Source organism: Pristis pectinata, chromosome 6, assembly GCF_009764475.1.
Source record: "Pristis pectinata isolate sPriPec2 chromosome 6, sPriPec2.1.pri, whole genome shotgun sequence".
In the NCBI taxonomy this organism is placed as follows: domain Eukaryota; kingdom Metazoa; phylum Chordata; class Chondrichthyes; order Rhinopristiformes; family Pristidae; genus Pristis; species Pristis pectinata.
In genome coordinates this window covers 16,534,868-16,555,794 of record NC_067410.1, presented here as the reverse complement: position 1 = coordinate 16,555,794, position 20,927 = coordinate 16,534,868, and the positions used below count along the sequence as shown (strand labels likewise).

Below are 20,927 nucleotides of genomic sequence, written 5' to 3'. Positions count from 1 at the left end.
CGATTGATGAAGGACAATACACCATATGCCTTCTTAACCACAGAGTCAACCTGCGCAGCCACTTTGAGCATCCTATGGACTCAGACCCCAAGATCCCTCTGATCCTCCACATTGCCAAGAGTCCTACCATTAATACTATATTCCGCCAACATATTTGACCTACCAAAATGAACTACTTCACACTTCTCTGGGTTGAACTGCATCTGCCACTTCTCAGCCCAACTCTGCATCCTATCTATGTCCCTCTGTAACCTCTGACAGCCCTCCAAACTATCCACAACACCCCCAACCTTCGTGTCATCCACAAACTTACTAACCCACCCCTCCACTTCCTCATCCAGGTCATTTATAAAAATCACAAAGAGCAAGGGTCCCAGTACAGATCCCTGAGGTACACCACTGGTCACCGACCTCCACTCAGAATACGACCCTTCAACAACCACTCCTTGCCTTCTGTGGGCCAGCCAGTTCTGGATCCACACTGCAACATCCCCTTGGATCCCATGTCTCCTCACCTTCTCCATAAGCCTTGCATGGGGTACCTTATCAAACGCCTTGCTGAAATCCATATACACTACATCTACTGCTCTCCCTTCATCGATGTGCTTAGTCACATCCTCAAAAAATTCAATCAGGCTCGTAAGGCAGGACCTGCCCTTGACAAAGCCATGCTGACTATTCCTAATCATTTTATACCTCTCCAAACATTTATAAATCCTGCCTCTCAGGATCTTCTCCATCAGCTTACCAACCACTGAGGTAAGACTCACTAGTCTATAATTTCCTGGGCTATCCCTACTCCCCTTCTTGAATAAGGGAACAACATCCGCAACCCTCCAATCTTCCGGAACCTCTCCCGTCTCCGTCGACGACGCAAAGATCATCGTCAGAGGTTCCGCAATCTCCTCCCTTGCCTCCCACAGCAACCTGGGGTACATCTCATCCGGTCCTGGCGACTTATCTAACTTGATGCTTTCCAAAAGTTCCAGCACCTCCTCTTTTGTAATATCTACATGCTCAAGCTTTTCAGGCTGCTGCAAGTCCCCACTGCAATCCCCCAGATCTTTTTCCGTAGTGAATACTGATGTAAAGTATTCATTAAGTACCTCTGCTACTTCTTCCGGATCCATACACACTTTCCCACTGCTGCACTTGATAGGCCCTATCTTTTCGCATCTTATCCTCTTACTCTTCACATACTTGTAGAACGCTTTGGGGTTTTCCTTAATCCTGCCCGCCAAGGCCTTCTTATGTCCCCTTCTGGCTCTCCTAATTTCTTTCTTAAGTTCCTTCCTTTTAGCCTTGTACTCTACCAGATCTCTAACACTACCTAGCTCTCTGTACCTTTTGTATGCTTTTCTTTTCTTTTGACTAGATTTATTATAGCCTTCGTACACCATGGTTCCTGTATTCTCTTGTGACTCCCCTGTCTCATCGGAACATGTCTATGCAGAACTCCACACAAATACCCCCTGAATATTTGCCACATATCTTCCATACTTTTCCCAGAGAACATCTGTTCCCAATTTAATCTTCCAATTTCCTGCCTGAGAGCCTCATAATTCCCTTTACTCCAATTAAACACCTTTCTAGTCTGTCTGTTCCTATCTCTCTCCAGTGCTAATGTAAAGGAGATAGAATTATGATCACTATCACCAAAATGTTCACCCACTGAGAAATCTGACACCTGACCAGGTTCATTTCCCAATATCAAATCAAGCACAGCCTCTCCTCTTGTAGGTCTATCTACATACTGTGTCAAGAACCCTTCCTGACCACACCTAACAAACTCCACCCCATCTAAACCCCTCACTGTCTGGAGATGCCAATCGATGTTTGGGAAATTAAAATCCCCCATCACAACGACTCTGTTATTCTCACACCTTTCTGGGATCTGCTTCCCTATCTGCTCCTCAATAACCCTGTCACTATTGGGCAGCCTATAAAAAAACACCTAGTAAATTTATTGACCCCTTCCTGTTCCTAAACTCCGCCCACATAGACTCCGTAGACAATCCCTCCACAACATCCACTTTTCCGCAGCCGTGACACTATCTCTGATCAACAGTGCCACTCCCCCACCTCTTTTGCCTCCCTCCCTATCCTTCCTGAAACATCTAAAACCCGGCACTTGAAGCAATCATTCTGGCCCCGGAGTCATCCAAGTCTCCGTAATAGCCACCACATCATAGCTCCAAGTATCAATCCAAGATCTAAGCTCATCCACCTTGTTCACAATACTCCTTGCATTAAAATAGACACCTCTCAAGCCTGTCTGAACACGTCCTTTCTCTATCACCTGCCTATGGTACTTACTCCTATCTTCCTCTATTTGAGAGCCAAACACCTCTTCCCCATCCTCTCCAGTACAGATCCCACCCCCCCCCCCAACAATTCTAGTTTAAACTCTCCCCAGTAGCCTTAGCAAACCTCCCTGCCAGTATGTTGGTCCCCCTGGGATTCAAGTGCAACCTGTCCTCTTTGAACAGGTCATACCTGCCCCAAAAGAGACCCCAATGATCCAGAAAACTGAATCCCTGCTCCTTACTCCAATCCCTCAACCATGCATTTAACCTCCTCCTCATTCTGTTCCTATACCCACGGTCGCTTCGCACAGGCAGTAATCCGGAAATTACTACCTTTGAGGTCCTGCTTCTCAACTTCCTTCCTAATTCTCTATAGTCTCTTTTCAGGATCTCATTCCTTTCCCTACCTATGTCGTTGGTACCAATATGTACCACGACCTCTGGCTGTTCTCCCTCCCCCTTCAGGATATCTTGGACGCGATCTGAAACATCCGGGACCCTGGCACCTGGGAGGCAAACTACCTTCCGAGTTTCTTTCCTGCGTTCACAGAATCGCTTGTCTGCCCACCTAACTATAGAGTCCCCTATCACTAGTGCCCTCCTCACTCCTTCCCTACCCATCTGAGCCACAGGGCCGGGCTCTGTGCCAGAGACACCACCACTGTTGCTTCCCGCAGGTAGGCTGTCTCCCCCAACAGTACTCAAACAGGAGTACTTATTGTCAAGGGACACAGCCACAGGGGTACTCTCTAATACCTGACTCTTCCCCTTCCCCTTCCCCCTCCTGACTGTGACCCAATTGCCTGATTCCGATGGTCCTGGTGTGACCACCTCTGACGTCTCCCCAAACATTCATCCACTCACCTTAAATGGATGTCCTCTGGTATTGGCCATTGCCGCCCTGGGAAAAACGTGGTGGCTGTACACTCTATCTATGCTTCTCATAATCTTATGCACCTCTATCAAGTTGCCTCTCATCCTCCATCGATTCAAAGGGAAAAGCCCTAGCTCACTCTACCTTCCGTCATAGAACATGTTCTCTTGTCCAGGCAGCATCCTAGTAAATCTCTCTAAAGCTTCCACATCTTTCCTATAATGAGGCAACCAGAACTGAACACAGTACTCTAAGTGTGGTCTATGATTTGTATGTGACTGGGTCAGTTAATACTTGCTGCCAGCATTTCATGTATTTAACTAGACTCAGAATACTCACTCAAGTTTTATCCAAGCCATTGGTGCTATTCTGGTTTCATCAAGTTTGTTATGCCTTAGAACAATTACATTCAAATTGGTTGTCTTATTTAAACTCATTTCAGATATCTCTTCAATTTCATTATGTTCAATGTAGAGTTCCTGCATTTTAGAAAAACAAATACATTTCATATCAAAAGAGAAGGAAAGGTAAATATGAGCCATCTGCAAAATGTATCAATAGTGCATTTGAAAATTTTGGGTTAACTATACAAGAAATTCAGAAATTATTGTGAATTAGTTCTACAGATCGGGTTCTACTCTGATCATTGACAAGATTTGTAAAAATCTGAGAAATTTGTCGATCAAATCCATTGTTTTATTTGATTTCCCCAATATTGGAATATCATTATTTTAAATAGGCACAAGGCATGATAATATCAATTTGAAATGGCTGAATGTAGAAAACAAATGTTTTGTAAATATAGTTTTAAAAAGGATGTGAATAATTCATATAAGACTAACAGTTTGTTTCACCATTTCACAAAACACATTGTTTGCCATTTAAATATTGAACTTCTGACAAGCAAACATATGAATACCGATTTAATGAAAATACCATTTTTGTCCATGAAAGTGACCAGCTTATTCCTGATATTGTTGTGGATTTAGAACAGTATGAATCTTTGAAAATGCGTGTTTTCTGAAATAATATTACTGTATTTTATAGCATATGATTTGGAAAAACTTGCTATTACATTTGATGCAGGGTTTAACAAATAAAGATCAGATGGATTTCATTACAAACCACTTACCTACTTTCCTCCCTCTATTTCAAGTAAGATCAAATATAATTTTGGAAAATAGCCTGAATGATATTCAATAGCTATGATGAACTCACGATTAGCCAAAGCTGTTTTCAACTCTTTCTCAGAAACTGCTTACCCTCGACCCCATTCCCAGCCTTGAATTTCTCTCTAATATTCATGAATATATTGTCAGCTCTCATATCTGAATACATCCATCCTGTAGTGGTGATGATGTTAAACTCAGTGTTGAGTCCAGTAGGTTGTAATGTGCCAAATAGAAAGATGAGGTGCCGTTCCTCAAGCTTCCATTCATGGCAACATACGAAATGAAGTCAGACATCCTGAACTAATGACAAAGAAATCCTGAATCAACAGGCAAACATCCTGAAATTTATCACAAAATGTAAGTCTCCAGAAGAATGACTAGTATCAGTGCATTTTTAGTATGTAATTCTGGAAGTGTAATGTTCCAGCTGGTGTGAATTATGCACAACAACATTAATGCAAATGCACATTTCTGAATATAAACCCTTAAACAGTTTGGAAACATAAAAGATTTTGTTTACCTCGATGGAAGAAGGAAGACCTTGCGGTAGGGTTCTGAATTTATTTTTTCCCAGTCGCAAGTAAGCGAGTCGCTTAAGTGGTCTGAAGACAAGGGGTTGAACATTACTTTCACTGAGTTTATTTCCTTCCAGCTCCAAATTGACTATTTTACTTAGACCTGTTCAATTTTGATGTAAAAGTTAATCAATTGAAAGCACAATTACAGCATCCTTATGTCTGCCACAGCATTTTGTAATTCATAGGTATGGTACAACCTATACTGCAGTGGGGTTTTTAGTTTTAGAATTAAATCGATCATCATTGGGAGTTTATGCTTACTATGCCCATTTACAGGCCATTGTGCACAAAGACACCCAGAGTTATGTTTTAAAAATCCTTGCATAGTTTTGTTCCTGAAAAGTGGACAACTGTACACCAATATAACTAGTAAGTGCTTCTGTACAGTACTTTTAACAGGTAATTTAAATAATATTTCTCAATTATTTAAAATCTAACTATGGAGAAATTATTATTTAAAAATGGATTATTTTTGTATAAATCTCTTTTCAGCTGCATTAACCAATGCACCAAAATACAAACTCTTCCCTAGATTTTTAAACAGAAATACCATGAAAGGTTTGTTCATCCAGTTGTTGAAGAAGGTTTTCATTTACTTTTAGTTCTACTAGTGTTCGAGGGAGTTGAGGAGGAATCTGGAGTAATAAATTTCCATCCAAGTATAGGCGTTCCAGTTTTTTTAATTTCTAAAAGAAACAAAAGAAATAAGCATTCCAAATATTCTGAGATTCTTTTTAATGTAATTTTAGTATAATAACACTGCCATTAGTTACACCCACAATGTGTTAGCTCATTCAGTCAAACTAGTAACTACCTTTTATGTTTCAGGCAAAGTGGATGTAATCAACCTTTGATGATTTGATATGCTTCAGCTACATAAGTTTGATTGGAGTTGGTTTAGATGTTTTAAAATTTGTGTGTATCATATAGGTTTTGGGTACTTAAGTGTCATTATTTCACTCATACCCATGAACCCTGCAAGAGAAAATATTCTAGATTTACGCCAGTCTTTCAGTTCAACATTGTGGTTTATATTTGTTTACTGATTTTGTTAAAACTATCTTGTGTCCTATTTATTTGATGGATTCTGCATCCCAGAATTAATTGTGAATTTTGAATCATACTGCTGATACAAGTAATGTTGACATCAATACACGTCACTAATGAGAGAATAGAATTGTATTAATTTGGTAATTTCTGGTTTCTAATTTCAAAACTACTGTTTTTCGATCTTTTAAAAAGTGTCCTCAGAAATAAAAATTGCACAGCATTTGATTATGATTTCAATTCTAAATTCTTCAAAGGAAGAAATAAATCATTTTCAGGGATAGGCTACTCAATAACCCAATAAGCTATCATTATTGCTTATCATGGAAATGTTGTGAGAATTGTATGAAATGGCTAATCTGTAGATACAGAACTGATGTGAGAAGTTGTAGAACTCTACAACAATGTCAATTTGGATTTCTACAACATCTTCAACACTGAGGAATTCCCCAAGGCAGTTTGCAAGAAAACTGAACACCTTGGTATTGGTATTGGTTTATTATTGTCACTTGTACCGAGGTACAGTGTGAAAAGCTTGTCTTACAAACCAATTGTACAGGTCGGTTCATTACACAGTGCAGTTACATTGAGTTAGTACAGAGTGCGTTGATGTAGTACAGGTAAAAACAATAACAGTACGGAGTAAAGTGTCACAGCTACAGAGAAAGCGCAGTGCAATAAGCCTTGCCAAAGAATGAGAAGGATAGAAGAGAATGACAAAAAAAATTGAGGTTGAGCTTAGGGAGTCTCAAAGGATGAATGAGCTGCCAGAGGAAGAGGTAGAGGCAGGTACAGTTACAATGTTTATAAGACATTTCGACAGATACATGCATAGAAAAGGTCTAGAGGGATATGGGCCAAATGCAGGCAAATGGGATGAGCTCAGGTACGCAACTTGGTCAGATGGGTTGGGTCAAGGGGCCTCTTTCCTTGCTGTATGCTTTCTTACTCTTTGAGGAGAGGATGGTGGAGATACAGAAGAATTCAGTAGAAGGTGGGGTGAGACAAGGACAAAGATGGGGAATGTAATAGAAATGCAAGTAGGTAGTCCTTGTGATGAAGATATATTGGATGAGAAGCTAAATGATGTAAGATTACCAATAGTTTCATTCACGCTGAGCTTGTGCCTGGATGAGGGATGAAATGTGTAGCTTAGGTAGAGTTTGTGAACATTCAGCTCTTCCATGAGTTGAATACTGGATAAGTTAGAAGCATTGGATGTGACAAAAGAAATGTTGGAAATCTGGAGTTTCGCAACATGAATCGGCACCTGTTGACCCCTCTCACCCCCACATATCATCAGATGTTGCCTTCAAGTATCAGCATAATTTTGCAAAAGAAGAAACAAGAAGATTTTTGGAAACTACAGAGATGATGCTTTTGGGTACAAAGAAATGTCATTGCTTGAGGTAGTGTGGCTATCACGAAAGAACCAAATGAGAGCAATCCTGCCAAATTGGGTAGTAGAGGAAAAGTGCTGAACAAGGATGGTGTGCTCCACTGTCCTGAAAAGTGCAGGGAATGAGGAGAATAAGAAGGGATAGGGTAGCACTATCATAAAGGATGTCATTGGTGACTTGTGTTAAGGCTTCTTAGTGCAATGACAAAAATGAAAACCTTACTGGAAAGATTCAAATATGAAGATATGGAGCAGATAGGCATGGATCTGGGTGAAGCTGGAGTAGGTGATTTGAAAGCCAGAGTGCTTGAAAATATACTTTTGTTCTTTATTCCAGCCAGCATCCCCCACAGGCATCAAGCATAGTCTACAAAGACTGTTGGTCAGTTCTTAAGGATCTCATTGATTATCCTTGATCTTAAGGATAATGAATGATATTATCAGATTGTTCTCAGCTTGAGCAAATAGATACCTTATTGTCAGGATTAATTTTTTTCTCTGCTACCTTATAGGGAAGTGCATTGCTTTGTCTCCTCTTGAGAGACTTGCTGGGCCTGCAATATAATCTTGAGAATCACATTTTGCTATATTTTATTGATAATTTGTTATGTTTATTAAGTATCTGAGGTAAAAGAAAGAATTTTCAGTATTGATACTTTTTGCCTGTTTAAATATAATGTACACTCCTTAGATAAATTTGAAAGCTGCATGAATCTTTCATACAGTTACTTTCAAATATGTATTAACAACCTCTTGAAATCATTTGTAAAACTTACTTTGAATGCTGCTTGGTCTATATTTGATGAAGGAATTCTGTTTCTGCTGAGGTCAATTAATTCAAGATTAGGAACTCCATTAAATGCTTCTGCTGGAATAGCAGTGATTGAATTTCCTGCAAGGATGGAAAATTTACATTGGTTGAGTATATTTTACTATAGTGCTATATAGGATTTAAAAAATAAATTCATACTCAAGAGTTGCTCAAAAACAGTGATCATTTGAATATAGATTCAGGAGGGATGGAGGAAAAGCAGGAAAGGAAAGCAAAGAATTACTAATTGAGTTTGGAGCATGCAGGAAACAAAATTAATAAGTGGACAACAAAGTAGTTTATCAGTGCTTGATGGAATATAATTAATGCAAGATTTCTAGTGAATAACCTCCTTGCACATGACCCAGGTTTTCACAGTTTCTAAAACTAGTTGAATTTGACATTGAGAAAGGTTAAAAGTAACTGGAATCCCTTTGAATATCACCTGGGTACTTTAAATTAAGCAGCATTAATACCAGACCAAATAGCAGATAAAACCGTGATTTATGTAAAAAGTTTCAGTAAAGAGATATCATTCCCCCTTGAACCTTGTAGATGTCAGCTATGGAAAGATGTATGTTATCTGTCTTTGTGTATTGATTACCTGCAAGCTGAAAATGTTTGATCTCCAGATCACGTAGTGGAGGTATTTGAGTCAACTTTGCATTATTGCAATTTATAGTGATGTCTGTCACATCACAGCCAACTGGGAGAGAAAATGTTGGGGTGTCCTCATTGGGCTGATGTGGAATCAGTTGTAATATGGTAGAAAATGATGACAAATCAAAAATATCTTGATAATCCTCCTCATCCTCCCCGTCCTCATCTTCCCCGTCCTCATCTTCCCACACTCCATCCTCCTCCACCTCCCCCTCTCCATACACCTCCTCCGCCTCCCCCTCTCCATCCACCTCCTCCGCCTCCTCCTCCTCCCCCTCTCCATCCACCTCCTCCGACTCCCCCTCTCCATCCACCTCCTCTGCCTCCTCCTCCCCCTCTCCATCCACCTCCTCCTCCTCCCCCTCTCCATCCACCTCCTCCGCCTCCCCCTCTCCATCCACCTCCTCCGCCTCCCCCTCCTCCTCCCCCTCTCCATCCACCTTTTCTTCTTGTTGCTGTTCCCCTTCTTTCTCCTCCTCGTATTCCTCCTGTGCTTTCTCTTGTTCTGCCTTTCTTTTTTCCTGTTCTTCCACCTCTTCCTGCTCTTTTTTTCCTACCCTGTGCTCTTCTGCTTTCCCTATTTTTTCTTCCAACTCTTGATCTTGCTCCATTTGCCTCTCTTCCTCCACTTGGCCCTCCTCTTGCTCCTCCACCACCTCCAATTCTTCTTTTTCCTTCCCTTGCTTTTCCTGTACCACTTGCTCTTCCTTTTGTCCCTCTCCTTGCTCCTCCTTCACCTTTTGCTGCTCCTCTTGCTCCACCTCTTGCTCACTGCCAGAATTGTCTACATCGTTATCAAAATCCTGGTTTTCCTCTTCTATTGTGCTGGAATTATTTTTTAATTCTTTTTCAAATTGCTCCTCTTCTTTATTTTCCTGGTTTTCTTCCTTGAAATGCTTCTGTTGCATTTCAGCTGCCTTTTGTAACTCTTCCTCTTCCATCTGTCTCAATTTTTCTTCACTGTGATGGGCTTCTCCCAGTTCACTTTGCCTTTTTTCATCTTTCTGTTTTTTCTCATCTTCTTTATGTTTTTCATCTTTTCTATGCAATTCCTCTTCTTCCAATTCTTCCTCTACTGTTCTTAGCTGTTCTTGTCCTATATGCAAATCCTGATTATTGAAGATTACAGGATATGTTTCACTTGGATCATTTGGCTCTGTAGAATCATAATAAAATTCAAGACCTTTATCTGAATACCAAATACACAAATACAATTAAGAACATGCCATTTAACTTATCGAATTGTCCTACATTTTGGGTAAAATTATACTTGATAATATGGAAATAAAGGCAAGTAAAGGGCAATATTCATACCAATGATTTTATATTTTACATAAATGGAAGTGCACAACACTGAAATTGAGGTGATTTTTTTTCTGAGTTGGTAAAATTAACAATTAATGATTTATTCTATTAACACGGTTACATCCATTAGAGACATAATGCAGCAAACAACAACAATAGCCAAAGCAATTATTTAGATTTATAATGCAGTTGCATATCAGCAGGTAATAATGTTCAGAATTAATAGCAAAAAAAAACAAGGTTAAGTGGTGTTACTGTTCAGCATATATTTTTTCCAGTGGATGATATCAGTATTGTCTTTGGAAAAGTAATCTAAGTCACACGTTGTAAAATGTGAGTAGTTATTATTAATATCCATGCTGTAAAAGATTTTCTCACGGGAAGTTTAACGTAATTATTCAGCTTTGAAATGGATAGGTTACAAAATAGTTCATAAGATGTTAAATTACATTTGGATTAAAAATAAAATCATACTGCACAATAATATTTTGCTCCTGAAGGTTGTGTTTTATACCACTTAAATGAACCTCTGAGCTGCAGTTAGTTCTTTATATTCCTCAGTTTACACTAAATGATTTTTTTTGTTGATAAATAGCACATTCATATCTTTTCTCAAATATGTTATCATCACTTATTTTGTAATAATCACAAATAATTTTTAAAATAGGCTGTTAACTACTTCATTAAAAACATATTTCAATTACACATTTTCCTCAGAACTTTTTTACAATAGTGCATAAGTGCATAAAACCACCCTGCAGTTAGTAAACATTTTGCATAACTATTTTCCTTTTTTGACTCTAAAATTAGTTGTAAGAAGGAATAGGAAAATACCATTTGAAGTACAAATTGGGCAGCATTCTCCTGTTGGTATAATGGTCCTTGCACAATTTAAAATAGGGCAGTTCATTTCATCACAAACTATTTTTCCACTTGAACACAGACAGGTTAGGCAAGGTTTTGGAGACCAGACTGCATTGTGATACATGATCATCCCATTGGCTTTGCAGTGTCCTTGCCTGCCTAATGATAGAAATTAAACAAAAGTAGGTCATTATTGCAGTTCTGTTGAAACTCTCCACTGTTGAGGCATTCAAATTCAAGCCATGAAAAATGATATCACAACCCCCATAAATTATTACTTCTTAATTATTTGTTAATGAGTAGACATTTCAGCAAATGAACAGACAACCCACCAGCAACCTTACTTTATGAATGATTTGATCTTAATTTTACTTGTGCCTAAGAGCCATGGAGCTGTTAATTCTTCTGGTTAATGTTTTGCATTGTTTTGTTGATAAAAATAATTTTAAAAATCTTTCAAGTGTTCCCTTTTTATTGGTATAACAAACTATATGAAATAAATAAATTAACTCTTCACTAATATCCTGGATTTTACATTAGTAATGCCAGAGAAACTACTGACATCAATGTATGACTCCACAAAACTTACAGTAACTTCAGTAATGTTAGGACGTGCATAGTTTAATCCTTAGGTTTCTGTCAGTGATTCTGCATACCTCTGCTAGCTATGTTCTTTGAAACATTCTCCACCGCAAACTAAGAAAATTTATAAAATTGACATGGATATAAGCTACTTATGAATTAGTCCTGCTGTATGCCTTAAGATTTGTTACATGAAGTGTAAGTGGACTTCTAACAGCATTCTGTACTATAGTTACCAAGTAGCAAACTATTTAGTCTTATAATTTTATCTATGTGTATTATAATTTCCTCGCACCAATATTTCAATGTGTACGGAACTTTAAAATAATTTATTTTTACAAGTTTATGATGTTGCCTTCCCCTTGACCACAAATTCTGGTCCAATATTTCCTCACCTTATTGGAAAGATGTGTATCGTTATCAGCATCTAATAAAGAACAAATAAGGTTCAGGTTTCAGTGTGAACTTTAGTTATAATATGTTGTTTGCCCTTTGATGTTGATTCAACGTGATCTTTCGTGAATCGACACTAAAAGAAGATACATTTAGATTTAATATTTATAAAAACCCCAAAAGAGCAATGTACTTGCTACATGTGAAGCCAAGGATACAGGCTATAATTTGGACAGCCAGGGCGTAAACCATGATATGATGTGATAGGAGACAGCCCCAGGAGGTGGAGGAGAGATGGTAGATTTGTGGTGGGATGGAAAGAATCAGAACAAAGGTTAAAACTATGGGAGATTTGATTATTGGCAGGAACAAAATTGTCCCTCCATCAAACATATCCTCTATAAAAAGGATGTACTGCTTGTCTGTGCAAAGTTAGAGTACCTTGAAGCAGCTGGAGAAGAGCTTGGAAAGGAAAGTGTGGCCAGTTGTTTTGGGATAATGACATGAGGAAGAAAAGGGAGAAAGTCCCGCAAAGGAAAATTCAGAAGGTGGGAACTAAATTTAAGAGCAGCACTCCACAGATGGTAATTTTGGGATTAATGCCTGGGCAATGTACTGATAGGATTAGGTGGATCAGCATAGTGAATGTGTGGCTGAAAGACTGGTGTGGGAATAAGGGATTCCATTTCATAGGATGCTTGTTCAAGAACTGGGATAGAAAGGAGCTGTTTCCCTGGACATCACATGAACGAAGATGGGATCAACATCTTAATACAAAAGATAAGTAAGGATATTAATAAGACATCAAATAATTAAGACAGGGGTGTGGGATATCTGGTGAAAATAAAACAAAGAAACAGGAGCTGATCATTAAAGTCAGACCAAAATTAGGAATGTGAGTAACCTAAAAAGTCAACTAATAACAGGTATAAAAGGACTGTTATAAATAAAATACAAGGAGCGACCATTAAAAATGAATCTGCATCAATCGGCATAGAACGTAAAGTGAAATGGAAGCATTCATCCATAAAGTAACTTGGAGTTGTCAAAATAACTGAAACATGGCTAAATACAGGAATGACAACTGACATATTTGTAAAGTATAGGGAAAGAAGTGGTGGTGTCTTAGCTTTACTTAGTAGAGATGAAAAGAACTAATGACAACACGAAAAAGGATTGTAACTAGCTGAAGAATAGAAAAAGTCATTTTGATTGGAATAAAAGACAAGATTAGATTAAATACACTAAGGGATATACCACAGACACCTACCTGTGGATAAGAGGTAGAATGAATAAAAAATATAAAATAATCATGGAGATGTATGTTAAAAAAAAACTGCATTTGCTGGAAAAAAAAAATTTTTAAATTTTATTTACAGCGTGGTAACAGGCCCTTCCGGCCCAACGAGTCCGCGCCACCCATTTTAAACCCAAATTAACCTACCCGTATGTCTTTGAAAGCTGAAAAAAAACTGAAAATACTGGAAATACTCAGCAAATCAGGCAGCATCTGTGGAAAGAGAAACCATTTGGGTTTCAGGTCAATGACCTTTCACTTATCCATAGATGGTGAATATTTCCAACAATTTCTGTTTTAATTAGCAGAGATTTTAATCTGTCACAGGGTCAACTGCCAAGAAGAGTTGGACACAGTAGTATAAACAATGGTCGTTTTACAGTGTGTACAGTTCTTGTTTGTACAAAGTCCAACAAAAGAAGGGGCACTGCTGGATCCGCGAGTGAGAAATAAAACAGAATAGTTTAAAGAAAGAGCAAGAGGTAGCATCTAGGCAAAATGGTCACCAGATTGAGTGGAAACTAGCCAATAGAGATCAAACTGATAGACTGGAAAAGATTAATCTCAAAGATGATGAAAACGATTGAGGGAGCTCAGTTGGAAAATTTACCGATAAAGGAATAGAACAGCAATGGGAAACCTTTCAAAAAAAACTGTGCATTGCTCCAATTTTGGCCTCATGTACATTGATTTCTTTTGGCTCACCAATGGCACCCATGCTTGCAGTTGTCTGAGTCTGACACTCATTTCCCAAACTTCTCCTCTTCTCTTTTTTTTTGTTTTTAAGATGCTGCTTAATACCTACCACTTTGAAGACTTGTCCTATTATCTGCCTTTGTTTCCCAGTGTCAAATTTTATCTCATAACACTCCATTAATAATGTAAGTGTGACATAAATGTAGGTTGTTGTCTTCTGCAGTAGTTAAATATTATAACTTCAATGCACCTGCCTTGAATTTCCCAGAGGTAGAACAGAGACTGACGTAACACTGTTTTGTACAAGAAGCACTTCTGCTTGGAATTATTATTGTGATCTGTAAATTAAAACTATATGGCCAGGCCCTGATTAATTCAATGCAGCAAAGTTCAGAAATTCTGGTTTGTAAGCTAGAATTACAGTTATAAAATGCATTTAATAATTTAGGATGTTACAAGATTCCCTTTATAAGTAAATCTCAGGCCTTCAACAATTATCTTATTGAGTAAGGTTTGTGATGCTATAAAGACTACACATATGCATAATTCAGGTTTGTTTTCACCTCAGAGATAAATTGTAATAAAGTTGGTATGCATGGCATTGATCTTGCCATTAAATTTGGATATGGCAAAGTTATGCCCAGTCCAGTTGACCTTGAAAAATACTCCTCACAAACATCTGGGAACTGATTTCTAAATGGAGAAAGTTCCTCTGCAATCCAGTCAAACAACAGTCTGACACTCATTTCACAGAATCATACCTTACAGATACGTGAACAATCCCTTGGTATGTCATGTCCAACCAGCAGGACAGAGGTGGCAGCACAGTAATATAAAAGTGGGAATATTCAACATCCATTTCAGATCCCAAGGAGCCTCATGGCATCAGGTCAAATATGGGAAAGGAAGCCTCGTGATTACCACCCATCATCCTTCCTCAGCTGATGAAGCAGGACTCCTCCATCTTGAACAACACTTGGAACAAACAATGAAATAACCAAGGGCACAAAATGTATTTCAAAATCAGGAGTTCTGTGTCCATTACCACTGACCAAGTTGACTGTGTCTTGAAGAATGTAATTGTCAGCATGGGTAGTGAGTAAACCAACACAAAGGATAAACCAGTTTGATCTTTGCCAATCTACCTGTGGCAGATGCATCAGTCAAGTATTGGTGGAAGTGACCACTGCGTAGTCCATCTTCATACCAAGGACACTATCCATTGTAATCTCAGCCTCTGAGGCCGATGTCCAGGTATCCTTCAAGAGAGTGAATCCATGAAAAGTGTCTGGTCTAGATGGCATTCTTCGCCAAGTACTAAAGATTTGTGTGGATCAACTAGCTGAAGTATTTACGGACATACTCAACCTTTTGCTACTGCGGTCTGAGGCTCCCATCTGTTTCAAAACGACATCTATTCTACCAATGCCCAAGAAGAGCATGGTGACCTGCCTCAATGACCACCATCCAGTAGGACTTGCACCAAACATAATGAGGTGCTTCAAGAGGTTAGTTATGGTGCAAATCAACTCTGGCCTCAGAGACGACCTGGATCCGCTTCAGTTTGCCTACCGCCACAACAGGTCAACAGCAGATGTGATTCCTCTGGCTCTTCACTCTGCTCTGGACCATCTGGACAACAGGAACTCATGCATCAGGCTGCTGTTCATCGATTACAGCTCGGCATTCAACACAATCATCCCATCCAAGCTCATCATCGAGCTTCAAGACCTGGGCTTCTGTACCTCCCTCTGCAACTGGATACTTAACTTCCTCATTAGCAGACCTCAGTCAGTGAGGTTTGGTAACAAAATCTCTATGCTGACCATCAACATGGTTGCACCTCAAGGCTGTGTCTTTCACCACCTCCTCTACTCTCTATAGACAGGTGACTGTGTGGCTAAGCACCACTTCAATGCCATAAGCAAATTCGCCGACAATACCACTGTTGTTGGATGAATCACATGTGGTGATGAGTCAGCATACCGGGACAAGATAGGACATCTAGTGGAGTTGTGCTGTAGCAATGACCTCTTGCTCAACATCAGTAAAACTAAAAAGCTGATTGTTGACTTCAGGAATGGGAAAGAGGGTGAACATGTGTCAGTCTACATTGGGGGATCGCCGTTGGAGAGTCAGCAGCTTTAAATTCTTGAGTATTAACAGATCGGATGACCTGTCTTGGGCCCAGCACATAGGTGCAATCACAAGGAATGCGCACCAGCGTCTTTACTTTCTTAGGAGGTTAAGGAGGTTCAGCTTGTCACTGAACTCTAACAAAGTTCTACAGATGTACTGTTGAAAGTATCCTGACTGGTTGCATCGTGGTCTTGTACAGCAATTTGAATGTGCAGGATCGCAAGAAGCTGCAGAAAGTAGTGGACTCAGGCCAATACATCACAGGCATATCCCTCCCCACTATTGGTAGTATCCACAGGAGGCACTGCCTCAAGAAGGCAGCATCTATCATCAAAGATCCTCACCATCCAAGCTGTGCCATCTTTTCACAGCTCCCATCGGGCAGGAGGTACAGAAGCCTGAAGTTCCACACCACCAGGTTCAAGAACAGCTACTTCCCTCCAACCATTCAGTCTTGGACCAACCGGCACAACACTAATCACTACAGTTTAGCGACAGCGTGGCCACTTGGATTACTCTGCACTAAAATGGATTTTGGGTTTTTTGTTCTAATTGTGTTCTTTCTTGTAAAAATTGTGTATAATTTATATTTAATATATGTTTTTATTGTGAATGCTGCGTACATGATGCTATGTGCCTGCGATGCTGCTACAAGTAAGTTTTTTATTGCACCTGTGCACACATGTCCTTGTTCATATGACAATAAATTCAACTTTGACTTTGATATTGTGTTGTGTGGCATAACAATTGAACTCAGTGGGATAGTCCTGCAACAGATCTGTTAGCTCAAAACTGGGCTTCCACGAAGCATGGTGGACCATCAGCAGCAGCAGAAATATACACTACCTAAACCTATAACCTCATTCTACCAGTACTATCAAGCCACATGTTCAACACGTTCGTTAATAAATGGAGAATGGCATGCTGGGAGCAACACCAGCCTTACCTATGAACAAGATTTCAATTTTGTGAAGTTGCATGACATATCTTCATATCTGTTAAACAGCATGCAACAGACAGAGTGAAGTGCTCTCACAATTAACGGATCAAGTAAAAGTTCTGCCGCATCTAGCTGTGAATGGTGGTGGACACTTGAGCAGCTGATGACAGGAAGAGCCTTGTAGAAAAACTCCACCTTCAACAATGGCAGGGGCAAGCAAGTAAGTGGTAAAGACAAGGCTGAATCATTTGTACCCTGGTCAGCCAGAAGTGCTGAATAGATGATCCATCTCAGCTTCTTCTTGGGATCCCCACCATCGCAGAAGTCAATTTTCAGCAATTTGAGTCACAGCTCAAAGTATCAATAATGGCTGAGAATACTGGATACAGCAAAGGTTATGGGATTGGACAACACCCTTGCCCTAGTACTGAAAACTTGCATTCCAGAATTAGTCAAGCCTCTAGCCAGGTTGTTCCAGATTTTTTACAACACTGACATCTACCCAATAATGTAGAAACATTTGCAGGTGTTCCCTGTCCACAAAAAAAGGACTAAACCAATCAAGGTGAAAACCACTTGGACAGTCGATGCCCAATCATTAGCTAAGTGATGGAAAGTGTTGTCAACAGTGCCATCAAGCAGAACTTGCTCACTAACAACCTATTCACTAATGCTCAGTTTGGGTCTCACCAGAACCACGAGGCACCAGACTTCAGCATACCCTTGGCTAAAACATGGACAAAAGAGCTAAATTCCAGAGGCGGGGTGAGAGTGACATCCCTTGACATCAAGACAATATTTGATCATGTGTGACATCAAGAAAACCTGGTAAAACTGAAATCCGTTAGTATCAAGAACAAACACTCCAGTGGTTCAAGTCATACATCATGCAGAGGATGATAGTTGTGTTTGCTGAAGGTCTATCATATCAGCTCTAGGACATCTCTGCAGGAGTTCCTCAGGTCAGTGTTCTAGACCCAACCATCTTCAGCTGCTTCATCGATTTTTCTAGGTTTGCATTGATATATTTTTTTGAGTTCTTGATGGCAAATTTATGAAATAGTTTTGTTTTAGGTGGCGATACTGATGCATGTGAAATTTTAAAAGTCCACCTGAATTGTTTTTTGTGAATTCGAAGTGTTCTTAAAAGTTACATAGAGAAAATTGTCTATGGAAATAAATTTCCAGGTAGTGCAAACTTTGTGTTGCAGAGATGAAGTTAGACAGGAGGACTTGGTGTTGTTTTCCTTGCAGCAAAGAAGGATGAGTGGAGAATTGATTAAATGTAGGATCATGACAGTTTTAGACAGATTAAATAGATGGATTCTGTTACCATGGTGAATGGTTCCAAGATCAAGGGACACAGATTTATAGTTCTGAGCAAAAGAAATGAGAGGAGTATGAGGGAAAAACTTTTTTAAGTGATTTGGAATTCACAGCCCGTAGGAGTGATGGAAACAGAATCAATCATTGTTTCAAAGGTGACTTGAGGAAAAATAATTTGCAAGGTTGTAAAAAAAAATGGGAATGCAACTAACTGGATTGCTACACTAAGGGTCTGCATAGACTTGATGGACCAAATGTCTGCCTGCTGTGTCACAATGATTCTCTGATTCTGTGAACTGTATAGAGCTATAAAATCTTAACTGATGGTTAAGGACAGCTGAAATATTTCCTCTTTCTGGCATCAAAAGGATTCCAGATGGGATTATATTTTGCAAATGTGCAGAATGGATGCAGACCAAACATGTGGTATGAGATTCCAATGTGCGGTGAATACATCAGCTTGCAACAATTTTCAAAAGGAAAAAAAAATCTATTTATAGTTCTGCAAGTTTAATGAAAAGTACTATTTCCCTCATGACAGAGTGAAAGTGACTTGTTAGGTGGGAACGTTTGTTGGGAGACTGCCCATCTGTTTCTGTAAGATTTCAGTCTAAGCTCAAGTAGTCACGAAAGGCTTTAGAATAATGAAATGTGTTATTGCAATAGCAATGACTGACATCACAAACGTGAAAATATTATACATGCAGTATATGAAAGAATGATAATATATTGCAGTCGACTAATGAACTTGCAGGAATAATCTATTCTTTGCAGCACTTTTTTAATAGGGTTGAAGTAATTTTTAACAGATGATGAAGTAGTCATTATACTTGAAAAGTATTCATATTTTCTCAAAGGTTTTCATTTGCAGGTGCCATTAAAGTTTGTGTTTAAAATTGGCAAACTCGTATTAGAATAATGATTGAAAATTCTTGATTTTCTGTATTCCCAAAAAAAGACATAATATGTTTAAGAGAGCAGTGCATTTCTCTAAATCAGTGATGACTTTTACCTTAATGGATTTAATATTTTGATGAGAAGTTATTTCTTTTATCCATTTTTCACTAACCTGGTAGTACATGGTAGCTGGGCTCAGTTTCATCAACACTTACATATGAGTCAACGAAGGGCAAAGTACTTTCATCTGCATTAATGATTGGAACCATGGCAGCAAAGTGTGAACGTCTGGGTTTGTATAGTCTGGCTGAATTGTGATTCACATAGCCAGCTTGTTGCCGTATGCCATGGTGCAACCTTCTTCTCAAAATTCTCTTCGGTGCCTTATTCTTTCTTGTACCAAAAGTAACACAAAGGTTAAGAAGAAGGCAGAACAAAATGAAAGTGTTTACATTCATTTTTTATGAGTTATCACCTGAAAAAAAGAAAAACAAGAATATAAGTTTCACACAGTTTTAATACCCAAGTTTGTGTAAATGATGAAATTAATGTTTAGATACTGCCAAGTTTCATAATGCTAATTTCAATTGTATGTTCATATAAGCACCAATTTATGTCTTTATGTTGATTGATGGAGCTTTGAGTATTTATCAAGTAATATTTATTGCAATGCTAGTTCAATTGAAGCCAGAATCTTATCTACATAAATATTGTTTAGCATAAATATAAAATCTGCCAGTGGTGCAGTGCTCAAGGTAACATCTAACTCATAAAAAATTGTTATTTGACTGTAAGGCTGCCAACCCCCTTTAATGCAATCAAACCCATTAAATGTCAGTTCCGTCTTTCAGTCAGTGATAGAAATTAGTTCATTCAGAAATCTGTATGCAAAACCAATTGAAGGTCCGCAATTTGGATGGAAGATCCTTTCATTAAGAATGAAACTCAGAGAATTGAGAGGAAAGCATAACTAAGTCTTATACATATGGTGAATCTAATTATAACAAAAGAGTAGCTGTGAATATTCTCAATGAAAGGACATTGAGATTATTCACAATGCAGTTGCAATTAGTGAGAAATAACCAGAAAAATTGTCTTTGAAATGTTGCACTGACTGATCAAGTAAACCTGTAGAGGCGTTTCTGGAAGATGTAAAATGCATGGTTTAGGAACTCATCAACAAAATATTAAACAAGGAAGAACAAGCTCTTTAGGACATTAAAAATGTTGAGATCTTTACTGTTTTGCCAGGGTGAAGACAAGGATGGGCAAATGTAATGGGGATCACCTTGAGGTGTTAGATAATATGGGTAACATGGTATAATATGCAATAATAGGGTAGACTAAGAGGATATTTAGTTAATTATTATGGATATTGAATTCTCCCACTTTAGGTAATCCCCACCCCCCTTCCCCATAAACCACCCCCCCCCCCACCACCATGCTTCTTCTATTCTTCCCTTTCCTAGCCCCTTTTTTTCTCTCTTTTCTTTTACCCATCTGAGTCAAGGGCTGGCAGGTGTCGTATTGCTTTTCCTTGATTGTATGTACCTAGCTCGTTGTGTATGTGTGTGTGTATTTTATCCCCAGTGCAATTTTCCCACACTTGCTATAAACTGTGCCCATGTGTGTGTTATTCCT

At 38.9% G+C, this 20,927-nt stretch overlaps 1 protein-coding gene across 1 annotated transcript in view; it reads right to left on the bottom strand.

Moving 5' to 3' along the window:
* Nucleotides 1-20,927, bottom strand: part of ecm2 (extracellular matrix protein 2, female organ and adipocyte specific) — a 30,362-nt gene that overhangs the window by 2,030 nt on the left and 7,405 nt on the right. The window contains exons 2-9 of the mRNA XM_052017593.1: nucleotides 19,459-19,761; nucleotides 10,987-11,175; nucleotides 9,273-10,003; nucleotides 8,792-9,059; nucleotides 8,153-8,268; nucleotides 5,481-5,616; nucleotides 4,873-5,030; nucleotides 3,520-3,659 (exon numbers count right to left, since the gene is read on the bottom strand). Coding sequence (XP_051873553.1) covers nucleotides 3,520-3,659; nucleotides 4,873-5,030; nucleotides 5,481-5,616; nucleotides 8,153-8,268; nucleotides 8,792-9,059; nucleotides 9,273-10,003; nucleotides 10,987-11,175; nucleotides 19,459-19,744 — 2,024 coding nt within the window. The 5' untranslated portion in view covers nucleotides 19,745-19,761. The remainder of the gene's footprint in view (nucleotides 1-3,519; nucleotides 3,660-4,872; nucleotides 5,031-5,480; nucleotides 5,617-8,152; nucleotides 8,269-8,791; nucleotides 9,060-9,272; nucleotides 10,004-10,986; nucleotides 11,176-19,458; nucleotides 19,762-20,927) is intronic.